Genomic DNA, 24,593 nt, shown 5'->3' with positions numbered 1-24,593 from the left:
CCCCTACTTCCCGCCGTGCCTTGCATTCAGGAGCTCAAGAGATACTATTGAACTGATGGCTCAGTATCAGGAGGATGAAAGGAGATCCAAGAGGTCAGAGCACTTTGAATTCACGCACAGGGTGAACTGTGAATACTGCACTTCACTCTCGCAGAGAGCCCTCGTCTTATAAACTAATCCGTACACTTGCCATCGGGAGTCTGACGCTCAGAGCAAAGTGACTTGCCCAACGTCAAAAGATTCGTCACAGGGATGAGGTCGGGTGCGACTCTGGCCCATCAAACAGGCCCCATAGGGATGCGCCTGAGGTTTCATGGCCCAGCTCCCTTCCTCCCCCAAATAAATTATGTGTTGACCTCCTCCTGTATCCACGCTCTGGGGAGGCCTCCTGTCCTCTGTGAGAACCCAGACCAGGCCCCAGCTCGGGGAGCTGATGACCCAGGTGGGGGAAGCGAGAGCGTGGTTGTGAAAACTTTGAGGCCCTATTTCAGAATGCACTCGGGGACTGGCATGGTTCCCCACCCTCTCCCCCCAGGAGCCCCACACAGACCTCTTTGCTTGCATTTATTCTTTGACTCAACCCTTTCTGCAAATATTCACTGAAGGCCCTACTATGTGCCAGAGGGGAATATGATGGAGAGTAAGACCAAGTCCTCTTCCTCATGGGGTTTGTATTCACCTACATACGAAAACGAGAAAAAATATCGCCTCATAATGAGTGTAGGAAATTAAGATAGGGGTGATGTGACTGGGCATGAATTGGGGCTACTTTAGAGCAGGCACGAGAGAGACCCTGAAAGGATGATGTTGATGCTGAGCAAAGAGTGAGGAGAAAGAGCCTCCATGTGATGATTGGGTGAGGATAGTTGGTGCAAAGGCCCTGAGGCAGGGAGGTCCTAGATGAAGGCACAGAGAGTAAGTCAGTGTCCAGAAGCAGAGCAGGTGAGGAGGGGAGTATAGGCCAGAGACTGATCTCCAGGGCCTTAAGTTTGGGCTTTTTATTTTTATTTTTTTAATTAAAAAATTTTTTAAATTTAATTTAATTTAATTTTTAATTTAATTTAATTTAATTTAAAAAAATTTTAATTTTTTTAAATTAAAAAAATTTTTTTAAATTTTTTTAATTTAAAAAATTTTTTTTTAAGTATGGATTTTATGTCAGTGTACTGGGAAGCCACTGAGAGTTTTAAGTAGAGATGAGAAATGATCCAATTTAGGTTTCTTTTTGATTAGCTTTTTATTCTGGGAGCATTGTTGATTCACACACAGTTGTAAGAAAAAAGACAGAGAGATTCCATGTGTCCTCTTTCTTTTTTGGATCCCATGTACTGTTCATCTTCTTCCCCCCAATGGTGCCATCTTGCCAAACTATACGATATGTCACAACCAGAGTATTGAGATATTGACATTGATACAGTCAAGATACAGAATATTTTCTGTACATCACGACCCCATATATTGCCCTTCTGAAGACACACCCACTTTCCTCCTGCCCCCAAGCTCCCCAAAACCCCTGGTAACCACTAATCTGTTCTCCACTTTTACAGTGTTGTCATTTCAAGAATGGAATCACACAGTAGGTAACCTTACGGGAGCGGATCTTTTCCCTCACCATGATTTTCTGGAGAGTCATCCCCTGCTGTTGGGTGTATGAACAGTTCGTTCCTTTTTATGGCTGAGTAGTGTTCCACGGTGCGGATGTCCCACAGTTAGTTTAACCATTTAGCTGTTGAAAGACATCTCGGTTGTTTCCACTTTGGGGCTATTCTGAATAAAACTGTCATCAACATTTGGGTACCTTCAGATTTTTGCATGAATACAGGATTTCATTTCTCTGTGTTAATGCCCATGAGTGGTTGAAGATTTTCTCCTATTTTTTTTCTAAAAGTTTTATAGTTTTATGAAGTCCATGATCTATTTGGAGTTAATTTTTGTGCAAGGTGTGACATTTAAGGCAAGATTCTTTTTTTTTTTTGTCTGTGGATATCCAATTGCTCTGGCATCATTGTTGAAAAGGCCATCCTTCCTTTCTTGAACTGCTTTTGCATGTTTGTCAAAAACCATTTGGGCATATTTGTGTTGGTCTAAGTTCTCTGTCTTGTTCCATTGATAACATGCGTCCACGGTTCTGCCAATATCACTAGGCCTTGCTTGCTGAAGCTATATAATAAGTCTTGAAATTGGATAGACTGATCTGAAATAGATCAGATAGAATGAGTTAAGATGTGCTCCCTCCTTCTGCATTTTTCTGGAAGAGATTGTGTAGAATTGGTATTAATTCCTCTTAAAAGTTTGGTAAAATTCTCCAGTGAAAACATCTGGGGCTGGAGAATTCTTTTGAAGGAGTTTTTAAGCTACAAATTTAATTTCCTTCATAGTTATGGGGCTATTCAAATGATCTATTTCAGATTCAGTGAGTTGGGTGACTAGTGTTTTTCGATGACTTGGTCCATTTCCTCTCAGCTGTTAAACTTATGTGCATAGGCCTACTACCTATTTCATTCCTGATATTGATAACTCGTGCCTTTTCTTCTTTTTCCTTTGTCAGTCTTGCTAGAGCTTTGTCGTTTCACAGGTCTTTTCTGAGAACCAGCTTTTGGTTTCATTGATTTTTCTCTAATGTTTTTCTGTTTTCAATTTCATTGATTTCTGCTCTTATCTGCTCCTATCTCTATTCTGTCCTTCCTTCTGCTGGCTTTGAAGTATTATTCTCTCCTTTTTGGAGTTTCCCAGGATGGGCTGGTTTAGGCTTTGAAAAGATCGCTGGCTGCCGTGGGGACAGTGGGCACGGGCAGGTGCAAGGTGATGGTGGCTCACGCCAGGACACTACCTGGGAAGTGGGGAGAAGTGGGTGAATTCAGGTGTCTGGAAGCTGAGATGACAAGAGTCTGATCACAGAAGGGCAGGGAGCAATCACTGATAACCCTAAATGTTTGGTTTGAGCGGCTGGTTGGCTGGGCGTGTTCTTCATTAGGTTGGGGACCCCCAGTGGTGTCAGCCCTCGGAGGTGGAAACCAGCAGCTCTGTTCTGGCGAAGTGAATTTGGAGATGCCTGTGGACGCATCCATGGGAGGAGAGGATGCAAGTAAGAGGTCGAGTGAAAACGTCTGGAGTACCGGGAAGATTCCAGGGCTCAGGGCATATTGCATTTCATGGACTCTATGACACCATTGGCAGGAAGAAGTACATTATCTTACGATCCCTGAGAATTAAGCCAATTAAATGATCGCACACCATCAACTGTAGTATGAACCCCATTGTCCCCGATGTTAAACTGTAACAATGTGGGCAAGTTGGAACCTGGGAGAGGTCATGTGACCGAGGATCAGGAGCATGCAGACTGTGTTTGAGGCTGCGGGACTGGAGGTGGCCTTGGGGATGACTAGGTGGAGAAGGGGTGCTGATCCCCCAACCATCCGGGCACCCCGACCTCAGAGGCAGGGCCAAAGAGGAGGGGGTGGCTGAAGTGGTGAGAAGGAGCTCCCGAGGCAGGAGGAGCATCCGCATGTCCCGGGAGGTGAGTTTCGGGACAGAGGGCATGAGGCAGAGCCTGAGTCTCCCAAATGCTCTGGGAAACCTGGTAAGACCAGGGCTGAGTGCCCATTAGAATTGGCAACGTGGGGTGGCTGAGACCCTGGCAAATGCAGTTTTGGGGAGCAGTGGGGACGGAGACCAAGACGACAGGTGCAGAGGAGGAAAATGAGATGTGAGAAGCTTCAAGAAGTTCTTGCTGTGAAGGGAGCAGTGAATGGGGCTGGGAAGCGAGAGGCAGCATAGATCAAGAGAGGGATTTTGTTTGTTTTGAAGACAGGAGGTACAGGAGCATATCCCGTAAACTGTTTTGTGAGCTGTCCGGAATGGTCCCGGAGAGAGGGGAGGGCAGAAGCCCAGAGTGGGGAACCTGTAGCAGGAGGGGAAGGGGGGCCCTGTCAGAGCTGCAACAGGGGGGCAGGCCGAGAGCAGGGGCACCTGCCACCCATGTGGGTTCACGCGTGCGATGCGGGGATGGTCTGATTTGGGGGGCGACTCTACCAACTCACGACGTCCCCCTCCCATTATTCCCAGGGCTCACTACGAGGCCCTACACACCGAGGTGCTCAGCCATGATCCTCAAAGGATGCAGCCGTCTTCTTGCTACGTGAAAACAAAACCGCTGGGTCCTGTGTAGATTTTCCCATTCTGTGATTTTTTTCCTACATTGGATTTCTGCAGAGTGCGCGCGCGCGCGTGTGTGTGTGTGTGTGTTTTGGAGTTGGAGGTACGTGTCTGTCATGTTTACAGACAAACATGAGGCCCAGGACCACGCCAGGCACCCGGTCAGTAGGCAGCTGGTGAGGAGAGAGGGTGCCAGGGGGTCCCCCCTGGGGCCCAGTCTCCCTTCAGGGAAGTCCCTGCCTCAGCTTTCTCAGATCCTGTGTTTGGTCTGGTCGGTGGTTGGTGCGCAACTGAGCACCTAAGAGCAGACACTGTGCAAGAACATGGCCCCTTCCCTCACAGAGCTCCCGTGTGTGTTGGGGGAGCCGCTGGGGGAGGGAACGTGGAAGACTCACAGCAGTCGTGTCCCTGACATGAGACCTGGTCCTGGGTTTCCTGGGGCAGTGACATTGGCACAGAGATCTGGGGGATGAGGGGGTTTCCCTAGGGGAGGGGTGCGGTGGGGCGGGGAGGGGTGTGGGGGAGGCAACAGTCTGGGAGGGCCAGGCAGGGGGGCCTTCTCCAGCCGGCGCCACAGGGAGGGGCTGGATGCTGAGATTTCCCTGTGAGAGGCCTCAGGACCAGCTCCACACCCAGAGGAAGGCAGAGAGGACAAGCCGGGCCTCTCCTCTCTGTGCCTCAGTTTCCCTCCCCGTCTGTCTTGCTTTGGGGTGGAAATCACAAGGCTGTGCCTTGATCAGGGCAGCTGGAAGTCCAGCGTTACTGATGCTGCCCTCCTGCCCCCCGAGCCCCGCCGGGGGGCCGCGGCGGGAGGAGGGCGGTGGGCCAGGCCCAGGGCCTGCCTGACAGATTGGGAAGACCGAGCCCCAGGGACTCGGGGGTTAAGTTTTCCTCGGCCTGTCTCCCTGGCCCCTCTGAGCTCTTTGATGGCATTAGAGCCAACCTTTTCCAGATGTGCTGAGCGGAGGGGTTTGCTGGAACTCTCTGGGGCTTCATCTGCCTCCTTCATTCCCCTCCGCCAGACGGCCCCCTGCCGGCCAGCCTCCCCCCTCTGGTTGGGTTGCCTGCTGACTGCAAGGCCCTGCAAGGCCCTGCGATGTCCTGGACTTAGTACTTTCTTAAAACGTGGCCTTTCTTTCCTGCCCGGCCTCCGCAGCGGCCTGTGTGGGTCCAGAAGCTCTCCGAGGCTGACCCCCCGCAGTGTGGGGGCTTGTCCAGGCTGCGTCCCCCTCCCTCGCCAGGACTCCCCAGTGCCCTGCGGTCCTGGGCTCTGGTGGGGGGGGGGGGCTGGGTGGAAGACACTGCCCGCTGGGCCCGCTGTCCCTTGCGTCTGGCACTTAGGGATGACTAGCTGGGATTTGGAGGAGGCTGAAAACCCCCCTCCTCCTGTCTCTGAACCACAGTGGGACAGCCCCTTCCCTCCCACTGGCCCGCTGCTATTAATCAAGAGATTAATAATCTACTGCCTCCCTTTCTGAAACCCCCACTCCCATTTCCTGTTGAGTCTCCAGCCTGTCTCGGTACCTCCCAGTCTGGTCCTCCTCACCGTGGTCCCTGGTGGGAGGAAGTGGGGCCAGGGCAGGAGCCTGCAGGCTGAAATGCCCAGCGAGGGAGGGGCACCTGCGCCCCCACATGAGGTCTCCGGGCTGGGGATGCCCAGACCATAGCCCTGTGCTGGCCCTGTGCTGGCATCCACCGGGGGGCCTCCTGATGCTTTGGAGATCCCCACCTTTGGAAGCCAAAGAGCCATGGCTTCCACTTACACACCTCCAGTGATGGGCACCTCACCCCTCCCGGGATCCCGTTTTTCAAACGTCCTCTCTCATGTGACCTTGTGCACCCAGGGCCACGTTTGGGGAAATATAAGACACATCTGCACCCTTTCTGGGGCAGTCATTGAGTGGCAGTAGGAGTTTGGGGGCCCTTTAGAGGACCTCATGACTTCAGCTTTCTGTACTTCCTAAGAGGGTCCCCCAGGACCAACTGCTCACGTGGGGGTTAGCTTCCCTACGTTGTTGCCCAGATAAGAACACACCAGCCCCACCAGGAGGCCTGGTTCAGTCAGAACTCTGCCACTATAAGCTGGAGTCTGACCCCATGCTCCTCTGCAGCCTCAGTTTCCCTTTCCCCTTCTGTAAAATGAGGCCATTCATCCCTGCCCTACCCCTCTTTCTTGGCCAGCAGCTGCCTGACTGCCTTCCCCACCTTCCATCTCTCCCTTCCCATCTGGTGCCACACAGCCAGCCACGGGTGGGGTCTTTCTAGAAAGCCAATCTGACCACCACACTCCTCCATGCCGCAGTCCCTGGGTGGCCTCCCCTTGGCTGGGAGGGGTTGGTCTCCTAGCGGGTACAAGGCTGTCTGTTGAGGAGCAGGAAAACCACATCAAGTCTTCTGTTTATTTTTTAATCTCTAAAATAAGAGCGAAATGAAGCTTTACTGATTTTTAATATATGCAAAGACAGTAAATAATATGTGTATATATACATGTGTAGACTAATACATGTATATTGCAGGCTCGAACATGTTTTGCTGATCAGGAGCGTGCTCTGAAGGCCAGGCGAGCGCCAGCCAGTGCGGTCTTCCTAAACCCAGGCCAGACTCCTTGCCTGCTTTGGGGGCTTTCGTAGCTGCCCTGCCTGTGCTTTGTCTGCTCCCCGAATGCACCAGGTCTCACCCCAAACCACCTCCCGGCTCTCCTAGTGCTGGCTGCCTCAGCTCAGCAGAACTTCCTCAAGCGTCCCTTGACTTAGGAAGCCTTTTCTGGCCCCTTGTTGTGGAAGTGGACATGTCCTACCTCCCCATCCCTACAGGCCATCAGTGTCCAAGGATGTCCCCTACCCCGACACCCTGAGCTCCAGCACTAGGCCTGGGAAGCAGCCAGCGGCTTTAGTGGAGGGGACAGACATCAGATCAATGACAGCACAGGTGGTGGCAAGTGTTTGGAAGACAAGCCAGGGTTCTATGACAGTATAAACCAAGGGGACGCAGCCTGCAATGGGGGTGGGTGTGACTGAGGGCCCGGCTGGTCACGGAGGCCCTCTCGGAGGAGGCGGCACTTTTGTTGTGGTTATTGAGTGAGTCACACCCCCCGGGAAAATATATGTCCTTGAGTTTGCCCGGTGACAGGTGACGGTGAGGGAAGTCTCAGGATCCAACCTTCAGAGGGAGCAAATGCGGAGAGGTCAGAAGTCCCTAGATTTGGGTTGTCTTGGGAAAAAAAAAAAAAAAAAAAAAAAAAGCTCCAGAACTGGTGAGGTGGGAGACATCCCCTGGAGACTCCAGATTGCATTTGGAGAATTTCAGGGTAGGAAGGGATCTTTGAGTCTGGTGCATCTCAGTGCAGACTTTATAGAGAGGCGGGGACTCACTCAAGGCTCACAGATGGGCAGAGATGCATTGGAATAAACTAGAAACAAAGCAGCCAGAAATCCCTGTGTTTATCTTGCCTGACGGCATGTTTGCTCCCCTCAGGCCAAGTCAGCCTGGGCTGTCCTTGCGGGGGGCCACTCTGCACACATGCCCCAATGTCAGGATCTTGGCTGGGCCAGCAAAACCCAAAGCAGCCTCATCTGACCTCTTAGATGCATCTGGGATGGGAGGTGGGGGGCAGCCGATGAAAAGACGGGCCCTGGGGTAGGTATGCAGTCGAGGGTGGGGAGCGGGCTTGTCCACTTCCTGCTGGTGCAAGCCAACTGGGGGCTCCGCTACCCACCAGCCGCACAGCTTGGGCAAGGACTCTGTCCTCATCCGCAAGATGGGACAGTGATACTCATGGTATCAGGGGGCTGAGCTCCCAAGGGTTCAGCAAATATAACGCCCTTACATTCCTCTTCCTTTGCTGGGCCACTTTTGGCACCTGTAAAGCTAGGAACGCTGAGCTGGTCAGAGGCCTCAGGAGGGCTTCCTGGAGGAGAGGGCATTTGAGGTGAGTGTGGAGATGACTGGGCCTGAACTAGATAACAGAGGGAGAGAGAGAGAAAGGGAGGGCAGCCCTTAAGTGATGAGGGATGTGGTACACTGGAGATTTGGAAGGCCAATACGGCTGGAAAGCAGGAGTGAGGGGCTCGAGAGTCATCGGGGAGGCTGGTGGAGGCCAGGCCAGAGCCCTCAGGGCTTGTGGGTCACGGTGTGGAGTTTGCTCTCCACTCCACGTGGTCACTGCAGCACCTCAGAGTCGAGAGGAAGACAGGATGGACGAGCATCTCCACCTTGGGGAGCATCAGGTCTCAGAGGCCAGTCTTGTTTCTCTTCCTCCAATACCCACCCGGGAGTCATTCAAGCCTTGGTGGTGGGGGTCACTCCCAGGTCTCTGTGGCTCCCACCCAGGACCTCATCCTTGGCCCTCCATGTTGCTGCCAAGGTACAAGGCTCCTGCCACCACCTGGACAGTGAGGTAAGCCCTGTGTGGGGGTGCAGCCTCTGCTGGGGAACCCTAGGCAAGCCGGGTCCTCTCCAGGAGCTCAGTGTCCCCAAATGAGACTGACCCCCAGGCTGTCAGAGGTTCGGCCAAGGCTGTAAACCCTGGGATTATGGCTGTTCGTCTTCTGGTGGGGGTGGCCTGGGGGCTGTGCTGAGTTGAAAGGAATTGCTTCCTGGGCTGGGGGATGGGAATGGGTGGGAGGTCTCTCTGCCCCTTGGGAACAGTTTTGAAACAACGGCAGGTGGTACAGTTGCCCCCTTACCTCACAGAGGCACTCAAGACTGTGTGTGTGCGTATTTGTACTTTTGTTGATTGATTGATTTTTTATTTGATTTTTGACAAATTTAATCTAAGGTGTACAGTGTGGTGTTTGGATATATGTACACATTGTGAAATGATTAACCACAATCAAACTAATGAACATATCCCCCACCTCCCATACTGACCATTTCTGTGTGTGTGGTGAGAGCCCTTGGGATCTCCTCTCTTAGCAAATTTCAGGTATACGATATGTCATTATTAACGACAGTGTTCGCATTGTTTGGTGGGTTTCTAGGACTTACTGGTCTTATACCTAAAAGTTTGTACCCTTTTATCAAGATCTTCCTCTTTCCCCCACCTCCTAGCCTCTGGTAACCCCCATTCTACTCCGTGTTCCTGTGAATGCTACTCTTTTGTTGTTGTTATTCCGTATATGAGATCATATGATTTTTGTCTTTCTGTGTCTGGTTTATTTCACTTAGCAGAATCCATGGTGTCACAAAGGGCAGGAGTTCCTTCTTTTTTATGACTGAATAGTCTTCCAGTGTGTATACGTGTGTGTGTGTATATATCATTTCTTCATCCATTCATCTGTTGATGGATACTCAGGTTGCCCCATGTCTTGGCTGACATGGACAGTGCTGCAGTGAGCATGGGGATGCAGATGTCTCTTTGAGCTACCGATCTCATTTCCTTTGGATAAAGACCCAGAAGTGGGGCTGCTGGATCACGTGATCATTCTTCTTTCTAATAATCTGAGGACCCTCCAAACTGTTTTCCACAGTGGCTGCACCAATTGGCATTCCCACCAACAGCACACAAGGGCTCCTTCTCCCCCACGTCCACGTGAATCCACGTATCTTTTGTCTTATTGAGTGTAGCCATCCCAAGAGGTGTGAGGTGATAGCTCGTGACCTTGATTTGCGTTTCCCTTCCTAGTTATTTATTGATGTGGCTGTAATAGGCGAGGTAGATGAGCTGGTGCTTGGGAGGACTTTGTGGTCTGGAGGGGCAATTGATACGGAATAGCTTCATTACCATGATTATAATTGAAAACAGTAGCCGTATTAGGGTTCTCCAGAGGAGCCGAACCAATAGGATATATGGAGATATATAGAAAGAGGTTTATGGTAGGAACTGGTTCACGCAATTATGGAGGCTGAGCGGTCCCATAATGTGCCATCTGCAAGCTGGAGGCCCAGGAAAGCCTGTGTTGTGCTTCCAGGGAGACCCGGGGGGTCGATGTTGTAATCCCTAGTTCAAGTCCCGAGACCCAAGAATCAGGAGTGCTGACGTCCAAGGGCAGGAGAAGATGGATGTCTCCGCTCCAGAAGAGAGTAAATGCGCCCTTTCTCTGTTCTCTTCAGGCCCTCAGTAGATTGGCTGATGCCCACCTGCATTGGTGAGGGCAGATTTTTTTTTTTTTAGGATTTTATTTATTTATTTATCTGAGAGAGAGCACGAGCAGGTGGGAGGGGCAGAGGGAGAGGGAGAAGCAGACTCCCCACTGAGGAGGGAGCCTGACTCGGGACTCCATCCCAGGACTGCAGGATCATGACCTGAGCAGAAGGCAGACACCTAACCGACTGAGCCACCCAGGTGCCCAGAGGGCAGATTTTCTTAACTCAGCCTACCAATTCAGTGCTGGTCTCTTCTGGAAACCCTCACATGTTTTACCAATTATGGGGGCACCACTTAGTCCAGTCTGGTGGACACATACAAGTGCCCATCACAGTAGCTAACATTTATTGCATTCCTACCTGGAAATTGTGTTCACCTTGAAATGCCAGACTGGTGGCTTAAGCAATAAACATGTACTCAGTAGACAGCTCTTGAGTTTGGGCAGTCCAAGATCAAGGTTATGGAGCAATTGGACCCCAGGCGCTGCTGCTCGGCATGTGAACTGCTTTGTCCAAATAGGTTTGGGGCAACTGTCTGCAGCATTTACTAAAGCGAAACCTGTATCAATCCTGTGGGCCAGCAACGCTGCTCCTGGGAATATACTCCAGAGAAATGAAAACATGGGTTCACAAAGACTTGTACAGAAGTGCTCATCACATCTTTCTCCATCCTAGTTCGAAACTAGAAGCAACCCAGACGGTCAATCAACAAGAAAGTGGGCCAACTGGAGCCCATTTCTATAATGGAATATTATTTAGTAATAGAGAGGAACAAAATGACCCTGCACTTAACAACACGGATGAACCTCAGGCTAAGGCTGAGTAAAAGAAGGTGGCACAAACCAGTACATGCTGCGAGGTTCTGTGTATATGAGATTCTAGAATTGGGGGGAGGGGAGGGGGAGAGAAATCAGAATGGATACGCCTGGGGGCAGGGTAGTCATTTTGGAGGGGGCACGGGTACTTTTGAGTTGGGACCGTTGGTTTACACATAGGTAAAAGTTTATTAAGCTAAACACTAGATTTATCTATTTTGCTGCATATACATTATATTTTAATAAAAAAGAAAAAAAACCCCCACTTTAATGTGAGTTGTGAATTCGGTGCTTCGCTTCATAGCACTTACCGTGGCCCGTGGTCGTCTGTTCACGTGTGTGGTTCTGTGGCCGAGCAAAGCTGTGCCCGCCTTCTTCATGCTTGTGTTCCCATTGTCTGGCACCCAGCAGGCTCTCAGTGTGTACCTGATGAGTGCACGCATGAGCGTTGGGTTCAAAGCAAGCTCCGGGCATGGAGCTGTGGGAGGGCTCAGGAGGGAGCCTGTGGACTCTGGCCAGGAGTGGGGGTGCTTCACAGAGGAGGATGACAGGTGAGTCACACCCTGAAGGCTCTTGGGAATTTTCTCAGGCAGAGTAAAGGAGGAAGGGCAGGTAGGCAGAGGAGTCTGCACGTGCAAAGGCCCAGGGGCAGGAAGAGCAGGTTGTGCTGTGGTGGTAGGGGGTTGGTTGGGGGTGGCAGGAGGAAGGGAGCATAGAAAGGTAGGCAGGGCCCTCTTTACTGACTTAAAGAGCTTAGTCCTTAGTCTATGGGAGCCATGGGAGGTTTGAGAGAGGGCAGTCACAAAATTGGATCTGCATTTTAGAAAGATCACTGGGTTTGTAGACTGGATCCCAGTGGACGGTCTGGGAGTTCTTCATGAAATGTAGGAGGGGAAAGCCCACCTGGGCCAGGCTTCGAACACTGCCTGTTGCCCAGGGTACTCAGGGGAGACCTGAGGGGTCTGCCAGGCTGAGCCCGGGCCCTCAGGGCTGGAGAAGCAGCGCCACCTACTGGTGTGCCCTGCTCCTGGACATCACAGGTCATCTGGTTCCTTCTGGTCCCAGAGTGGGGCAGGTCAGCCCATGGCCCTCTGAATGAGGGGCAGTAAGGGACCTTTCTGGGAGACAAGCTTTCCCTCTGCTTCAAAGCCCAAGATCAGGATCTTGTGCAGATGTAGGGAGGGAAAATATTCCCTTGTGCCAAACAAACGCAAATTAGTATTGGTAGGTTCTGCCAATTCTGTCTGCGTTTGGATCTTAGTCCCATTACCTTCTGGTAGTGTGACCTTGAGAAAGTTGCTTAACTTCTCTGTGCCTCAGTTTTCTTATCTGTAAATTAGGATTAGTAGTAGTATCCACCTGTTAGGATTGTTATGAGTCAGCACATGGACAACACTCAGGACAGTGCCTGGTGCATGGTGAATACTCAAAGCTCTTATGATACCTGTTCTTATTTCCATCATCATCATCATTCAAGGCGTGGGATGCCTGGTGCATTTGCCTGGCTCAGGGGCCGGAGGGGGAGGGACAACCTATGGCTCAGGGGGCAACCTATGGCTCAGGGGGCCAGAGAGCGGCCGTGTGAGCAGGACAAGGGCCTGCACGCATGGCTAAGCAGTCAGACCCTCCTGACCGCAGCGGGGATGGCCGAAGGGCGTGGGCCGGGAGGAATGAGGTCAGATCTGCATTTTGCGAACCCAGCATCTGTGCACGCTTCCTGCTCTGGGCGCCTCGCACACGCACCCTCCCAGCGAGCCTCACGCCCCGCATCCTAGTCTCTGTGGTGTCCTCATGAGTAATGCGTGCAAGTCCATATCGTGAGTTGGGGCAGAGCCCAAAGCCCACAGTCCAGGGCCCCATCCACCCCATGGGGCTGAGGTTATAGGAGGCACCCATCCGTGGCATTGGCTGCACTTGGCAGGATGTGAGCCTCAAGACACTTGACCCCTTCCCTGCCCTGCACGTCTGCCCCGGGTGGGGCTTCCATAGCCTTTCTGCTCCCTCTCAGTCGGAGCAACGTCTTATTCCAGGAATCAGTGAAAAAATTGGCGTCTTTTATCTAAATTAAAGCGCCCTCCCTCTCCTAGCTGGGCCTGCTTCCGGCTGGGAGATCTGTAGCAGGAAGGCGGTGTGAGGGTGTGAGCGTGTGAAAGCACGGGAGCGTGTGTGCGTGTGAGCATGAAAGCACGGGAGCCCATGGGTGCACACAGGAGGGTGTGTGTGTGACTGTGCGTGCGTGCTTATTATCACCTGTTTATTATCTATGTGTGCTCCTCGGACCCAGGCTCAGCAGCCCCGATGGCCCACCAGGCCACTTGCCGTGGGATGACGATGGGACACAGTTCCTCTGTCTGCCTTGCCCCTCTGGCCTGCCGCAGAGCTTCCTGGGGGGCAGTCGAGAGTCTAAAGATCTGGGTCCACTGTCCTGGTCCCAGCGTGGACGTCTCTCCGTGCAGACTCCTGGCTTCTCACTCGAAGTTCCCTGCCCCTGGCTGCACATAGCCTCACGCCCCCCTTAGATCTCCAGGGGGAAGCTGGTTTGGCAGAATGTTCATGAAACATGAGCGAGAGGACTTTTTTTTTTTTGGTAAAAGAGAAATTAGTGTAACAGGATTGTTCAGATCGAGTGCAGTATTTCTGAAATTCGAGCTGTGACTCGTGTGTTTTCCTGTCAATGGGGCATCTTGAAACGTCACTCCTGTGGCTACCAATTAATTCATAATTTTCCCATTCCCCGATTAAGTTGCTTGGTGTCAGCAGATTCGGGTTTTGTGAAGTCACGTAGCTTTGCTCTCAGGAGGAAGATGTGCAAACGTGATCAAGCAGCGAAGTCATAACGATGCATGCAAATCGAATAATAAAGCCAAGTGTATCCTCCTTATGAGATTGGGTCATATGTTCGTGTGTGTATGTGTGTATTGGGGTATGATTAACATTCCATGTTATATTAGCTTCAGGTGTATTGTATTTGATTTGATATTTATATGTATTGCAAAATGATCACCACAATACGTCTAGTTAATATCTGTCACCACATACAGTTACAAAAATTGTTTTTCTTGTGATGAGCACTTGAAGATCTACTCTCTTAGCAATTTTTATATATGACACTCAGTCTTATTAACTATAGTCACCATGCTGTACATCACATCCCAAGACCTTCACATTTTATTTTATATCTGGAAGTTTCTGCCTTTTGATCCCCCCTTCCCCCATTATGCCTGCCCCTACCCCCTGACTCTGGCAACCATCAGTCTATCTGTATCTATGACCTCAGTTGTTTTTTCCTTAGATGCCACATATAAGTGAGATCATCCAGTATTTGTCTTTCTCTGTCTGACTTATTTCACTTAGCATAATGCCCTCACGGTTCATCCATTGCTGTCGCAAATGGCAAGATTTCTTCCCTTTTTATGGCTCCGTAGTATTCCATCGTGTACATATATCACATTTTCTTATCCGTTCCTCTGTCGATGGACACTTAAGTTATTTCATGTGTTGGCTATTGTAAATAAGGCTACGATGACCATGGGGGCGCAGATCTCTTCTTGAGTTAGTGTTTTAGTTTTCTTTGGATCAGTCCCCAGAAGTGGAATTGCTGGATCAAATAGGAGTCCTATTTTTTCTTTTTTAAAAGATTTTTTATTTTTATTAGAGAGAGTGCAAGCAGGGGGAGAGGCCGGTAGAGGGAGAGGGAGAAGCAGGCCTCCCGCCGAGCCGGGAGCCCGATGTGGGGCTCGATCCCAGGACCCTGGAATCATGACCTGGGCCGAAGGCAGCTGCTTAACCAACTGAGCCACCCAGGCACCCCGGGAGTCCTATTTTTAATTTTTTGAGGAACCGCCATACCATTTCCCACAGTGGCCGCACCAGTTTGCATTCCCTCCAACACTGCATGAGGTTTCCCCTTTGTCCACATCGTCGCCCACACCTTTTGTTTCTTGTGTTGTTGATGGTTGCCATTCAGACAGGTGTGAGGTGATAGCTCATGGTGGTGTGGTCACACATCTTATGTCTTGGAGTTTTGTAAAATAGTATCAAGCTTGGGTGCCTGGGTGGCTCAGTCGGTTGAGCGACTGCCTTCGGCTCAGGTCATGATCCCGGAGTCCCGGGATCGAGTCCCGCATCGGGCTCCCTGCTCGGCAGGGAGTCTGCTTCTCCCTCTGACCCTCCCCCCTCTCATGTGCTCTCTCTCTCTCATTCTCTCTGTCAAATAATAAATAAAAAATCTTAAAAAAAAAATAGTATCAAGCTTTTTTGCAAGAAAAATATCAAAACTGCAGGAGTGTGAAATCTGGCCCCGGAATCCACAGCAGTTTGCAGGGGAATAGGGTCCCACAACGGGGCTGCAAGTTTTCATTGGTGTGTCTCGCTCATCCACGAGGCTGTGATTTTCTTGAAGGCAGGACTCAGTTATATCAGTCTGGGACCACAGTATCACATTTAGTTGGCGCTCAATAAGTGTTCATTGGATGAATCAGCCAAAGGAAATGATTGGGACAAAGTGCTGGAGTTCAGGAACTTTTGGGTGGTTGGAAGTTGAGGACGTCCTAACGATAGTTTTCTTTTCCTTCTTCATCATCTTGGTCAACGTCTTAGCTCAGGCTGCCACGGCGAAATATCACAGCCTGGGGGGTGTCAACAACAGAAGTGTGTTTTCTCAGACGGTCACCTTCTCGCTGGGTTCTCACACGGCCTCTCCGTGTGTGCATGAACTCAGAGATCTCTTTCTCTGTCCTCCTCTTCTTATAAGGCCACCAGCTCTGATGGATTAGGGCCCCACCCTGATGGCCTCATTAAACTGTACTTACCTCCTAAAGACCCTCTATGCAAATAGAGACACATGATGGGGCGGGGGAGGGGGACAAGGCTTCAACATACGGATTCTGAAGACACAATTCAATCCATGGCAGACATTTTCCCACCCTCCGTCGCCATGCTTGGAAACTTGCCGGAAGGCAGAGCTGGGAGGGACTTTATAATGCATCCAGCACAGAGAGGGGTGGTCACTTGCCCAGGGCTACACAGCCAGTGGGCACAGAGCCGGGGTGACGGGCTCCACTACCCAGGCGGCTCCCAGAGCCCTGGGCTGGGTGCTCTCTGCAGAAGTGGGATCGGGGCTGGGGGGGTGGGCAGGTGGATGGGCGCTCACACTATCCTGACGCTGCCCTTGTGTTAGTTACAGGACTCTGATCAGACCCACATACAGAGTGTCCTACCGCACGGTGACGGCGCTGGAATGGAGATGCTGTCCTGGCTTCACCGGGAGCAACTGTGAGGAGGGTGAGTCTGCTGGGGTGTGGGGGGCTGGGGGTCAAGGGCCAAGGACTGGGGCGCAGGGTGCAGGGGGACGGGGCACCGGCTGGGCTGGGCTGTGGAGTCTCTGGGGGTTGCTGCCACCTGCCATGGGCATCTAGGTGGGGACCCTGTGTGCATCAGTTGGGTGGAGGAGAATCATGAGTCCTGGCCTGGGGGAGGGGATTCAGTTTACAGCCTCTTTCTTCCGCTCTGGATCGCACTCACCCGGGAATGGGGGCAGGCAGAGAGGGCTCCCGGGGTCTCTGTTCACCAGCCTGGGAGCCACGTCTGCTGTCCAATGAGGCACACGGATCTGGTGGGCAGCGGACTGATTGTCCTGCCCTTCTGTGTGGCTGGAGCCCAGGGGGAGGATGGGAGGACAGGGCCTAGAACTGGGGCCTTCCTTCTGAGCCTCCGGACCCGGTCCCAACCTGCCTCTGGAGCCCGATGGGGCCAGGGAGGGCCCGCAGCAAATCCCAGCTGTGCTCATGGCCAGGGAAAGCAGATCCTGCCAGACCAACAGATTTGCAGTCCATCTCGTTCCCAGGGCTAGCTGGTTGGCCTGGAGGCTCACGGGCCAGGGTTGTATTTGGAAACGGTAATTTTCCATGAAATGGACGTTCTGATCAAATTATTTTCCATCTTTTTTTTATTACCTAACTTACTGACTTTTGTTTTATGGATATGCTTTTATAAATTAGGTGATTATAAAGTTATAATAAGCTGTAATATGTTAGGTATATGTTTTTATTGAAAACTGCCTAAAATGCTTTGGGTTGCAAATAATAACAGGATAATTACAGAACAGTACCAATAATGATGATGCTTCAGTGGGCCTGTGGCCCAAAGCAGAGCTGAAGGAAGGGGCTGGAATGGAAAAGGGTCCAGTGGTGCCGCCCTTCCTGACTTAGAAGGCGCCTGATCCTGGAAGGCCTTTGCTCAGCACTGGGAAGGCTTTGGGGGCCCTTTTCTCAGCTCCCAGAGCCTCCGAGCTTCCCCCTGACCCCATCCTTGCCTCAGCTGACTATAATCATGGGTTTTCATGTTTGCCCACCCCCCGCCTCCAACTACCACTCGCCACCCTGCCGACTGTTTCTTCTAAGGGTAACTGAGCCCAGCCCGAAGAGGGCCCCTTCCTCCCTCCCCTGGAAACCACTGAGTGCTGAAGCATGGATGGTTTTTCATCTCTCTTCATGTTCTCGTTATTAAAGGAACAATCCAGTAAACGAAGTGTAAGTCTCAGATGTCTGAGTCGTAAACCTCACGCAGATAAATAAAGGACATGTTGCTCGAACTCATTGAGTGAGTGATTCAAAAGGGGGATTCGAGACACTGAGATAGATGCAGACTGGGGAGTCTAAGACCACCCTTAGGTCTGATAATTCGCTGGAAGAACCCCCCAGAGCCAAAAAGCTATTGTGCTCACGCTTATGGTTTATTACGATGAAAGGTACGGACTCAAATCCTCCAAGGGAAGAAACCCATGAGACAGAGTCCAGGAGGGTTCCACATACACAGAGCTGCCAGGTGTCCCCTCCCAGCTGAGGTGTGGATAGCGATGAACTCCTCTCCTCACATGTAAAACACATTGACGAAAATGTGACCAGACGCTGGCAGGAGCCTCGCCCTGTATCTCCCCCAGGAGCAATGGTTCACTATTTGCTAATTCAGGACCACTGTGACTTTATAGATCACAGCTACCATGAATAAGGAGAGTGAATCGTGTCTAAGTATCTAGAACCATAGGGATGTATCTAGAAATGTTTTCTTCTTATTGCAAAAGTTAAGTCCGTGTTTGGTGTAGAAAAGGTGAAGACAGGCAGAATCACATCTCTCAAGGTTGAGTCTCACTTTGGTGAAAAGCTTCCAGACCTTTTTTTCTGTGCTTTCATACGGTTGTACTATTTTGATAACCTTCTTTAAGTTGCTCCCAAGTTTTAAATTATTGATGACATTCCTCCAGACATCCTTTTTTTAATTTCTGACATAAAATTTACATACTCTGAAATGCATCTATCTTAAGTGTACACTTTGATGAGTTTTGATACATGTACACATTTTTTTTAAAGATTTTATTTATTTATTTGAGAGAGAATGAGATAGAGAGAGAGCATGAGAGGGGGGAGGGTCAGAGGGAGAAGCAGACTCCCTGCCGAGCAGGGAGCCTGATGCGGGACTCGATCCAGGGACTCCAGGATCATGACCTGAGCCGAAGGCAGCCGCTTAACCAACTGAGCCACCCAGGCGTCCCACATGTACACATTTCTATCACCTTCTGGAAAGTTCTCACCCCTTAGCAGCCACTGTCCTGATTTCTATCATCATAGATCAGTTTTACTTATTCTTGAACTTCATATAAATGGAACCATATAATATATACTCCTGTGCATGGTTTCTTTCAATTTTCAATAAATCTTTGAGATTTATTCATATTGTGATATGTATATCAGTAGTTTACTCATTTTTATTGCTGGGTATTATTCCATTGTGTAAATAGCCACAATTTTATTTGTGTGTTGTCCTGTGGATAAATCTTTGGGTCGTTTCTGATTTGGGGCTTTAAGAATAAAACTTCTGTGAACGTTCTTGTAATGTCTTTCTGTGGACATCTGTTTTTATTTCCCTTGGGTCAATCCCTATAAGTGGAATTGCTAGGTCAGGTTGAATGTTTAGCTTTATAGGAAAGAGCCAAACTGTTTCCCAAAGTGACTTTACCAGGTTACACTCCCACCAGCAAAGTATGTTCCAATTGCTCCACATCATTGCCAACATTTGGTGTGGTCAGTCTTTTTCATTTCAGCCAGTCTAGTGGGTGTGAAATGCTCTCTCATTGTGAGTTTAGTTTGAACTTCTCTGTTGACTAATGATATTGGACCTCTTTTTGTATGTCTATCTGACATACTTACCAGCCATTCTTATATCTTCTTTCGTAAAGTGTCTGTTCAAGACTTTTGCTCATTTTTGATTGGGTTGTTTTACTTGATAAGAAGTAGCCAAATTGGGGCACCTGGGTGGCTTAGTCTTTAAGTGTCTGCCTTCGGCTCAGGTCATGATCCCAGTGTCCTGGGATCGAGTCCCACATCAGGCTCCCTGCTCGGCAAGAGGCCTGCTTATCCCTCTCCCATTCCCCCTGCTTGTGTTCCTGCTCTCGCTGTCTCTCTCTCTCTGTCAAATAAATAAATAAAATCTTAAAAAAAAAAAGAAGAAGAAGTAGCCAAATTGTTTTCCAAAGAGGTTTTAATGTTTTACACAAGCAAGGTGTGTTCCAGATGCTCCACATTCTTGCCAATATGTGGTGTGTTTTAATTTTAGCTGTGCTAGTGGGAATTAAATGAAATGCAATTTCTTCTTTTTTAAGACTACTTTGACCACTCTAGTTCCTTTGCATCTCCATAAAAACTTTGCACAACTTAACAGTGTCTGAAAAAAAAAAGTATGTTGTGATGGGGAGTAGGATTGTGATGAATTTACAGATCAATTTGGGGAGAATAGCTATCTTAATAATGAGTCTTCTGATTCATGAACATGGTATAGCTCTCCATTTATTTAGGTATTTAATTTCAGCTTCCAGAGTAGAGGTATTGCTTATCTATTATTAAATTTATTTCTAAGTATTTCTAAGTCTTTTAAGTTTTGGTGCTTTTTAAAAAATGGGATTGCCTTTTAAATTTTCATTTCATACAATATATGTTAAGAAAAAAAAAAGAAGAAGAAGGTAGCAGGAGGGGAAGAATGAAGCGGGGGAAATCAGAGGGGTAGATGAACCATGAGAGACGATGGACTCTGAAAAACAAACTGAGGGTTCTAGAGGGGAGGGGGGTGGGAGGATGGGTTAGCCTGGTGGTGGGTTTTGAGGAGGGCACATTCTCCATAGAGCACTGGGTGTTATGCACAAACAATGAATCATGGAACACTACATCTAAAACTAATGATGCAATGTATGGGGATTAACATAAGAATTAAAAAAAAATTAATAAAAAAATAAATTTTCATTTCATAATTATTTTTCTGCTAGCATATAGAAATATATTTGATTTTTAATATTGACTTCATATGTAAAAACCATGCTAAATTCATTTATTAGTTCTAGTAGCTTATTTATTGATTTCTTTGGATTTTCTACATAAACTATTATGTCTTCTGTGAATAAAGACATGTTTGCTTCTTCCTTTCAACTATTAATGCATTTTATTTTATTTTTCTTGCTTTATTGGACTGGCTAGAACTTCTGATAAGATGCTTAACAGAAGTGGTGAGAACAGATATAGTTGCCTTGTTTCTGATCATGGCAGTTGCGGGGGATGTTCTCCATTTCACTGTGAAGTATGTTGTTAGCAGTATATTTTTTCATATATGCCATGTATCAGATGAGGATAGTCACTTTTAGTCTGAGTTTGTTGAGATTACTCATCAGGAATGGTGCTGAATCTTGTCAAATGCTTTTTCTGCTTCTATACTGAGGTGATCATTTTTTAAAATCCTTTATTTTGTTAATGTGACTAATTACATTGATTTGGAATACTAAACCAACACTTCGTTCTTGGGAATAACATTATTATTACAGGGATCAACCACCTTTGGATGTATTATTGATTTTTCTATTTCTCTATTTGATATTTATATGTAATTTTCTCTCCTTGCAATGTCTGCTAGTTTTTGGTGATGGGTGTTATGCTGTTCTCATAAAAAGAAATGGGAAAATTTCCCTCCTCTATTTTCTTTTTTTTTTTTTTAAAGATTTTATTTATTTATTTGACAGAGAGAGACATAGTGAGAGCAGGAACAAGCAGGGGGAGTGGGAGAGGGAGAGGGAGAAGCACGCCCCCCGCGGAGCAGGGAGCCTGATGTGGGACTTGATCCCAGGACCCCGGGATCATGACCCGAGCCGAAGGCAGACGCTTAACGACTGAGCCACCCAGGTGCCCCCCTCCTCTATTTTCTAAAAGCATTTTTTTGTAAAGTTGGTATTACTTTTTCCTTAAATGTTTAATAGAATTCACAGTGAAACCATGTGGACCTGTAGTTTCTTTGTGGGGAAGTTTGTTTCTTTAGAGAGAGAGTGTGCATGCTCAAGCAGCGGGGAGAGGTGTGAGAGAGAATCCCAAGCAGGCTCCATGCCCAGCATGGAGCCCGACACAGGGCTTGATCTCATGACCCTGAGATTATGCACAACCTGAGCCGAAATCAAGAGTCTGTGTTTAACTGACTGAGCTACCCAGGGACCCCTGTGGGGAAGATTTTGATAACAATTTTTTTTTTAACAGACATAGGGCTATCTGTGTGTTCTATTTCTTTTTTCTTTAAAGATTCATTTATTTTAGTGGGGGGAGGGGCAGAGGGAGAGGGAGAGAGGGAATATCCAGCAGACTCCCCGCTGAGCCCAATACAGAGCCTGATCCATGACCCTGAGATGAGAACCTCAGCCAAAATCAAAAGTCAGATGCTTAACTGACTGAGCCCCCCAGGTGCCCTGATGTTCTCTATTTCTTAATTTAATAATTATCTGTGCATTTTAAAAATCAAATTTACATATAATTTACACACACCAGATGTATACAGATCAATAAATTTAGACTGAATGAATAACTTTCTATGTAGTTCTCGTCTCTCTGGTATTTTATCCACCAAATTTGCCTCAGCCTCCCTGAACTCAGATTTCTGTCTCTTCAACTCAGAGAGATTGCCATGTTCTACTTAGTCTTCCCTCCATGAGCTCTGGTTCAGAAGGTGTCTCTAGGAATTGCCTTGTTTGTTCTGATCTGCCTCCTGTCTAGTGTCTACAAATATTTGTTCCATGAATTTTGTCCAATTATCTAGTTATTTATGGTGGGAGAGCAAGTTCAGTAGGAATTAATCTATCATTACTGGAAGGAGAAATTGTGCCTTTTCCTTTATTGAATTTTTCTTTATAGTTCTCTGTATTATTTCTTAGTAGTTTTAAAAACAGTATGCTGCCATTTATCCACTCCACTATCCTTTGTGCTATTGTCGTCTTTTGTTTACAATCTAAATATATGAAAAACCTCCCAATTCAATATTATAATTTTCACATTAAACAGATTATGTTTTTAAAAAGGAAGGGAAGGATCATTTCCAGTGATCTTTCTTCCTGCTAGAGCTCTGAGCCTCCATCCAGTATCCCTTTTCTTTCAGCATGTCTTCTAGTGCAGGTCTGCTTGCCGTGAATTTTCTCTACTTAAAAAATTTTTTTTACTAGGGCGCCTGTGTGGCTCAGTCATTAAGCATCTGCCTTCGGGTCAGGTCATGATGCCAGGGTCCTGGGATCGAGTCTTACATCGGGCTCCCTGCTCAGCGGGAGGCCTGCTTCTCCCTCTCCCACTCCCCCTGCTTGTGTTCCCTCTCTCACTGTGTCTCTCTCTGTCAAATAAATAAATAAAATCTTTAAAAAAAATTTTTTTTTACTATTTTGCCTTACCTTATTTTTAATAATCAATCAATGAATTGATTTGTGGCAAAATACACATAACCTAAAATTTACCATTTTAGCCATTTTGAAGTATATAATCAGTGGTATTAAATCCATTCACAAGGTTTTGCACAAACATCACCACTGTCTAGTTGCAGAACTTTTTTATCCCCCCAAAGGGAAACCCTATACCCATTAAGCAGTCATTCCTCATTCCCTCCTTCCTTTAGCCCTTGGCAACCACAAATCTGCTTTCTGTCTCTATTGATTTGCCTATTCTGGATATTTCATAGACATAGAATCATGCAATATGTGGCCTTTCTGCCTGACTTCTTTTACTTAGCATAATGCTTTGAAGCTTCATCCAAATTGTGGGATATATCTGAATAATGAATAATATTCCATTATATGGATATACCACATTTTGTGTATTCATTCATCAGTTGATGGACAGTTGGGTTGTTTCCACCTTTTGGCTGTTGTGAATAGTGCTGCTGTGAACGTTCATGTACAAGTTTGTTTGAACACCTGTTTTCGATTCCTTTTGATTTTTACTTAGGATCAGTATTTCTGAGTCATATGGTAATTCTGTGTTTAACTGGTTGAGGAGCTGCAAAACTTTTTTTCATAGTGGCTACACCATTTTACATTCTCACCAGTGATGTACAAGGGTTACCACTTTCTTCATATCATCTCCAATACTCCAATTTTTGAATAATATTTTCACTGAGTCCATAATTCTGGGTTGATTTTTTTCTTTCAGTGCTTGAAAACAGATCGATTATTCCATTGTCTTTTGGCATCCATTGTTTCTGGTGAGAGGTCTGCTGTATTCGTTTTGTTGTTTCCCTTCTAGAATGTGTCTTTTCTCCCCCTTCTGGTTGTTTTCAAGATTTTTCGTTATCCTTTTCTTTAAGCAGTTTGACTAGGATGTTATCAGGTCAGATTGTCTTAATTCTACTTGGGCTTCTTTGAGCATCTTGAATCTATAAACCCATATGTTTTTGTTGTTGTTGCTTGTGTTTATCTTGTTAGGAAAATTCTCTTCATTGTTTTTCAAATATTTTTTCTTCCCTATTCTCTCTTCTCTTGAGGGTCCATTTGCTCACATGTTAGATTGCTTGATTGAGGTTCTGCTTTTTTCCCTCTGTTCTCCAGTCTAGATAATTTCTATTGATCTGTCCTCAAGTTCATTGTCTCTTCTGACATCTACAGTCTTCTGTTAAGCTCATTTCAGATAATGTCTTTTCAGTTCTAGAATTTCCATTTCTGTGTGTGTTTGGCTTATAGTTCCCTGATAAGATTTCTCCATCTAGTCACTTATTATGATCATAATTTATTTTATATGCTAGACCTTATATATCATAGCTACTTTTTAAGTCCTTGTCTTCTGTTTCCAAATCTGGGTCATCTTAGGGTTTATTTGTGTTGTCACTTTTCTCTTGACTTCGGACACAACTGCCCCTGTCTTTCCCTGTCTTTCTTTCTTTCCATGTTAATAACTTTTGCTTATATGTTGGACACTTCGAATGATATGTTGTAGAGATGCCAGTTGCCTTGAAGAATGTCAATTTTTGTTCTAGTAAGCAGTTAAATTACTTTAAGTTTGTGAAGGCTTGGTTTTTATACTTTATTGGGTGGGTATGTTAATCCCTTAGACCTGGGATATAGTTTTTACTCCTAAGGCTTGGTCTGTCTGCGGTTTCAAAGGCAAGGCCTAGGTGGAGAGACTCAAGCTCCAAACTTGGAGACACTCAAGCTCTAAATCATCTTCCTCCTCTTGGGCGGCAGCTGATATCTCTGCTCAGATTTTA

General features: G+C 47.7%; 1 protein-coding gene across 2 annotated transcripts in view; it reads left to right on the top strand.

The window, feature by feature from the left end:
- The window catches only part of COL26A1 (collagen type XXVI alpha 1 chain), a 141,880-nt gene that overhangs the window by 42,090 nt on the left and 75,197 nt on the right, over positions 1-24,593 (top strand). Inside the window, exon 3 of one of the 2 annotated variants that reach the window (XM_045875619.2) lies at positions 16,240-16,337. In XM_045875619.2, the coding sequence (XP_045731575.1) occupies positions 16,240-16,337 (98 nt within the window). Of the gene's footprint in view, positions 1-16,233; positions 16,338-24,593 lie in introns of both variants that reach the window. The other variant, XM_045875618.2, reaches the window with a different exon arrangement.

This window comes from Mirounga angustirostris, unplaced genomic scaffold (assembly GCF_029215605.1).
Source record: "Mirounga angustirostris isolate CCGP_5_RB_7025 unplaced genomic scaffold, mMirAng1.0.hap1 SCAF_5, whole genome shotgun sequence".
In the NCBI taxonomy this organism is placed as follows: domain Eukaryota; kingdom Metazoa; phylum Chordata; class Mammalia; order Carnivora; family Phocidae; genus Mirounga; species Mirounga angustirostris.
Note: the sequence above shows the minus strand (reverse complement) of the source record. Positions and strands in the feature narration are given on the sequence as shown.